This window comes from Stomoxys calcitrans, chromosome 5, assembly GCF_963082655.1.
Source record: "Stomoxys calcitrans chromosome 5, idStoCalc2.1, whole genome shotgun sequence".
NCBI classification, from domain to species: Eukaryota; Metazoa; Arthropoda; class Insecta; order Diptera; family Muscidae; genus Stomoxys; species Stomoxys calcitrans.
Genome location: NC_081556.1, coordinates 86,503,696 through 86,509,970, shown reverse-complemented (window position 1 = coordinate 86,509,970; position 6,275 = coordinate 86,503,696). Strand labels below are relative to the sequence as shown.

Genomic DNA, 6,275 nt, shown 5'->3' with positions numbered 1-6,275 from the left:
CTTGGTCTCATATTTGGATATCAGATTCGTATTCTACATTCAAATACCTTTTATTTAAGCCCCATATTCCCATGGTCAGTAAAAAAAGTCCTGTTTGGGGGGTGTTTTGGGAAAGGGGTGGACCCCCAGAAACGTGATCCCACATTTGGATATCAGATTCGTATTCTACTCGCAAATACCCGTCATTTGAGTCCCATATTGCCATGGTCGGTAAATATGTCCAATTTAGGGGTGTTTTGGGGCTTGGTCCCCCTAGCACTTGGTCCGACAATTGGATATCAGATACGTTTTCTTATCCTAAATACCTTTCATTTGAGTCCCATATTGTCGTGATTGATCTAAATATATGTTTGGTAGGTTTTAGGGTGGGGCAGCCCCCCTAGGTACCCCATCCGAAATTTTTATACCAAATTTTTATTTTTAGGGTACTATATGAGAACACACAAAATTTCGCTTAAATCGCACCACCCATCTCTGAGATCTGACGTTATTGAAAATTAGGGTAAGGGGAAGGGTCCGCCCCCCCTTTAGATATCAATTCAAGAAAATCGGTTCAGCCGTTTCTGAGTCTATAAGGAACACACAAATATACAAACAAACAAACAAACAAATAAACAAATCTACAAACAAACACAAATTGATTTTTATATATAAGATTACAATTTTTTCAAAATGCATTCAAAGTCATTACGAATCCTTCCATAAATACTATGAGTGCATATAAGAATAATTTTAAATAATTGTTTTATTTAATAATTGATAAGCTGTTATGTTATAACATTTATGATCTGTTGTAATTTTAAATGATTTTTTTTACTCTTGCAGAATAATATCATGAATATGCGAAATCGTCTGTTCCATGCTATATACTTCAAAGTGGCTTTAATATATGCCCAAATGTTTCCAAAGTAAGTAAAACAAAAACAGTTATGAAAATGCTTTTCTTTTCGAATTGAATTCTTTTGTTTGAACTTAATGAAGGCCTCTGCTAGCATCCTTGTTAACTAGATAAATTCTATCACATTACAGACCATTTCAACGTGCATTGGAATACTTTTTCCTAGTCAAAGCGCTGTTATTTTTCTCGGCTTTGGTGTATATTCATATGTCTTTTATAAAGAATCCAGCTACTTGTCTTGAACAGGTGCAGGATTGGCCAAGGGATGGAGTTTTGCGGTGAGTCAGATAAAATGTAAAGTTACCTAAGTCTTATTTACTTTTCATATTTTTCTCTAACTTAGAGTGGAGGTCATTCCTAATCTGGACAAACGAATGGAATTGTATGAGGAGAGTCAAACATTTGATAGAATTATGCGAAGGCTACATTATGATTAGTAAGTATAAATGTGACCGCATGGAATTGGATGCATCATTTTCAAGCTATTTAAATCGTATCTCAAATGCCTTTTCTTTAAATATTCAATCTCAAAATGTACCAAGACTCGGCAGGATAAGCTGCGCGAAATATTTCAGTTGGCAACTCTTCGTTTCCTGGTGCAGATGATCCCCGCGAAATCATAATCCGAAATCGTACTAAGAAAAATAGCCCCAAATGTTGGGTAACCATACAAAAAGGATTTTGGTTCCTCCAGTATGGGTCCAAAATTTGTAAAAAATTATCTCAAATGGTTTGGTGTTTTCCGATCGTTTTGCTGATCCACAGTGATACGAACGCTTGTGTAACACTGGATCGGCGGACAACAAACGGATCATGATAAGACGAGGCCATTACTGAAAGGAAGTAAGAACGAGTTCAGTATACTTTCGGTATCATAATGGGACACATAGGACTATGAGCACACTTATGCCAAGTATGTGCGTCAAGTACTGTTACAACAACGAATCCCGTGGCAGCCGGTTGTACCTACCGGATTGACCCGATGTAGTTCTTCATCGTCATACGCTGCCGCCTCAGTGTAAAAAACACTGCTACAACAGGTGCAGCAAGTAATAGAAAAAATAGAATAAAAACGAGGCCCGGCTCAGACGATGAGTAATCCACATTGCTCGGCATATTAGGCGTTGTATCAAGGAGGACTCCCTGTTTTTAGTCGCTGTCTCACCAAAGAGAATTGATAGTACTTTGAATTACCTAAATTACCTGAAAAACGTTCCTCTGTTAAAATAAGAAGGAACCTCTTTGAACATTTTCATAGGAAACGAAGTGTAGTATAGGGAGACAAGTTATCATGTGATCTCTTTAGGTTAAGTTAGGTTAAAGGACACAAGCCTGGCAGTTGCCAACCGGAGATCTCAGTTCTATTAGGTTCGCCCTAGAAAGAAATGAAATAAGAGAGACAAACGCAGTTAGAAAAAAAGATAAACGAAAACCCGTTATACAGACAAAAAGAAGTCTCACCGACTAAAGGACCGCCCCGTCAGCCATCCCACGCTCTGTATAGAGCTCAGTAAAGAGAAGAGGTGTTAACTCATAATTCTAGGTCTTCTCCCCGTCATCGCGATCGTCTCCAAATCCTCTTCATCCCCACAGACCCTCATCGTCCCGAGCCCGAGTGACCTATCAGAACTCCCACCAACAATCCAAGTCACGCTTCCCCAGCCCGAAAACAATGGACAATCCTCGTTCTGGGGAACCTTGGCCGCAGGACCTTGGCAGCTCTGCTGCCCGCAACGCCAGCTCAGTGTGCGAATTAGGAGTCCACCAAGGCAAATATCCAACACAGAGGAGGTTTTACATCGGCGTTGTACTCCCAGAGTCCATTCGGGACCCAAACTTGGCCAGCTCGCCAGTCGCTTCGTTCCCCGCCACCCTTTGATGGCCCGAAACCCAGCACAATCTAACAGCAACCCCCAAATGCCCCAGGCGCTCCGACAAGCCTCGTCCAGACGTGACCCGCAGCCAGGACCTTCAGCGCCACCTGACTGACACATAAATCGTGAAAGTCTGAGAGGGCCGCCGCTCCTAACTCAGGAGCAAATCCAAGACCTTGAAGATAGCAAAAACTTCAATTTGAACAACACTACACCCGCCCAGAAGTCTATGTGACTCCCACATCAAGCGATCAAATGGTAGCCGGTTGTACGTACCGGATTGACCCGATGAAGTCCTTCATGGGCAAGGACTGCCGCCTCAGTGTGCAACACACTGCTACAACATATTTATGTGACTCCCTAGTTTATAGGAATTCAACAAAAACTTCCGACCCCGTGCGCGCATCCTTCTTGGACCCATCCGTGTAAACAGAGGGACCTAGGATTGGCGAGGCGTTCCAGCCGAAGGCTTCCTCCCCGGATAGATAACCTCATCGAAGAAAAATCCGCCAATGCCACGCTGTCGTCCCACGCCAACGGCCTTCCTAAGAACAAACGAATGGCCGAAATCCAAAGAGAGTCATATCCTTTGCACCCTCAGTCTAAATGCAGTATTCAACCAGGTTCAAGTGTAAAGGTTTCCGATCAAGTACCTTCTTCATTATACAGCTCTGTATTGTTGTTGTTGTTGTTGTTGTTGTAACAGTGTGTTGTACACTGAGGTGGCAGCCCTTGCAGAAGACGAACTCCATCGGGTCAATCCCGTGCGTACAACCTGCTGCCATGCCTCTATCTTTCTGGGGCTTTCATGTATAGGTGAGGATCCTCGTCAAGCTCCTGTAGGTGAGCAAGCTTGTTCCGGTCCAAAGGACTGATCGCGGTGGGAATAGGGTGTCCATTGTTTAATTAAAGGCACCAATAACTCGCCTTTTACCTCCCCGAGCGTCATAGGCACTCAGTATTTGTGCAAGAGCCGGTGCCGCCCGACCTCTCGCTGAGACTCTTCGTTCTACACCGCTGATTGTCCGCGACTGCCGTTGCAGCTACTCCGTATGGAGCATTCCACTATCCGCAACCTGTGGACGCGCCCGGTGGTTTGCAACTAAGTTTCTCGATCGCTACCTCCACATTTGTAGCGATCCTCGTCATGCTAGGTGAGCATGCTCTTCCCGATCCATAGGACCGATCGTCGCACGGAACGTTATGGCCCTTGTTTATTTAAAGGCGCCAATAACTCGACTCGAGTATCATAGGCGTTTAGTATTTAAATAAGAGTAGGTGCCGCACGACGTCTCACTGAGACTTTCCACTCGATATCGCTGATTGTCCATGATTGGATTTGTAGTTAATTGTTCCAAATCGTGTGGTGCTCATATTCATCCCGTGCCGGTGTGAATAGGGGTGGCGTACTATTCACAACAGAACACCTGCCGTTCGTTAAAGAGGGTCTGGCAGGAAATGGTGATAAAACAAAGTTAATGGTATCAATGAACGGGCAAACAACGAAAGTTGGGAACTTTGAGAAAATCAGTAGTTTTATCTACCTCGTCATCGCCACTGAAAAAATTTTGCGGAAGCTTTAGAAGTATAACGAATTTAATTACATTCGTGTCTTGAATTTTCAACAAAATATAGCCTTTTCTCGCCCCCACTCATCAAAACTGTAATGGTTAATCAATCACTCGGTCACAATAAATAATTTTACTATTAATAATGTTTGCTTTTTTATTGCAGTTTTTATGGCATTGGACCAAAAACTAAAAATCAACTGTATCACCATCATTATGCTACAAATGAAACATTTACCTATTACTTAGAACAAGAAAACGTTTATGAAAGTTACTTAAAAGACAGGCAACTGCAATCGGAATACAGCGAGAATCCTGACATGGATGATGGTATGTAGTAGCTCCAAACATGTATATGGTTTAAAAATCTCAGATAATCACTGTGACCCTTATCAATATTTTAGATGAACAATATATTGTTGAATATTCACTGGAATATGGTCATTTGCGTTTGTCACCAGCCACTCGCAAACGACTGCAAATACCGGTGAGAGTTGTGCGTTTGGATCCACTGAATAACAAATGTTTTGGTGACAGATTTAGCAAGTTTTTACTTAAGGAATTATTGGGGTTGGTTTTGAAGTGGATCATATTTTTGGTATGGTATATTTACTCAAACCTTATATTTTTTGTTATACAGGTATGACGATTTACTGATGACTTCGGTTCGTGTAATTGCCGAAAAGGAAGAAAATAAAGGCTATTTACGTAATGTCATTACTGGCGAACATTATCGTTTTGTTTCTACATGGTGGACTGCCTGGAGTTCATATCCCACAGCCTTCTTTGTTATGATATTATTTGTAAGTACTATATATGCTATGTATGTGTTTCACAAATTGTTGATTGTATTTGCTACACATTAAGAACTATCGGCATAATACTCTTTATGCACTGCTAACATTGAATCTAGAGGATATTGAGTCTATATAAAGCCTATCAAACCTAAAGACTAGCTCAACGATAACAGACCTGCAATTCATACCATAGTCACCGAAAAAAGACAATGCCCAAAATGAAAATGTGACTGTATGTGTGAAATACTCTCTTTTTACATATTTTAGTTCTCTCAATATGTAAAAAATCCTTTTTTTTTTGGACTGAATGGTTGGTGTTTTTCAGAAATATACATGAAATAAGTCGTAAAAGAGTATAACAAAACTGGAATTAACAAATACCACTAATGTCATCTCGGCACGGGATAGCTGTGAGCGCCACTCAGGTTGGAACATTGAGGTCCGATCTCTGAGGTTTTCATTGCTATCGCGAGAAGCTTAGCTGCGAGCTATCGGGCGCGTCCACAGGTTGCTGATAATGGAATGCTCCATTAGGAGTAGCTGCAACTACAGTCGCGGACAATCAGCGGTATCAGGCAGAGAGTCTCAGTGAGAAGCCGGACGGCATTGGTTCTTGCAAAAATACTGAGTGCCTATGATGCTCGATATGACAAGGCGGGTTTTTGGTGCCTTTTAATAACCAATGGCCACCCTGTTCCCGCGACTATCGGTCCTTTGGACCGGAACGAGCGTGCTCACCTACAGGAGCTTGACGAGAATCGCCACCTCCACATGAAAATGTGGCTACAAGAACAATGAATGTCATATTTTTTGGGTTCACATTGGCATTTGACGCCAAGCTTTGAGCGCTATAAAGTGGCAAACTTTTCTAAACACCACAGTTTTTGCTGCTGAAACCAAGATTGCAGCATATAGAGCAACCCTGCAATCAGTAGCAACGCGCCAGATGAGGGAGGGGTATCGGGAGAAAAGGAGAGAGGAGCAACGTCTATTCCCGCAGAAAGAAAAAGGAAATGGAGAGAAGTGAGTGTAAGCAAATTGAGATGTACAGGAGTCAGAATAAAGAATCCGAAAAGAATTAAACATCAAACCAAAGAATTAAACATCAAACCGATGGGTTTGGTGCAGGCACATCCTT

The 6,275-nt window shown here is 42.0% G+C and overlaps 1 protein-coding gene across 1 annotated transcript in view; it reads left to right on the top strand.

Moving 5' to 3' along the window:
- Positions 1-1,029: 1,029 nt before the first annotated feature.
- Positions 1,030-6,275, top strand: part of LOC106085270 (membralin) — a gene marked incomplete at its 5' end in the record, with an annotated part of 98,270 nt that continues 93,024 nt past the window's right edge. Inside the window, 5 exon segments of the mRNA XM_059370047.1 lie at positions 1,030-1,176; positions 1,242-1,334; positions 4,507-4,670; positions 4,745-4,910; positions 4,981-5,143. Of these exon segments, the coding sequence (XP_059226030.1) occupies positions 1,030-1,176; positions 1,242-1,334; positions 4,507-4,670; positions 4,745-4,910; positions 4,981-5,143 (733 nt within the window).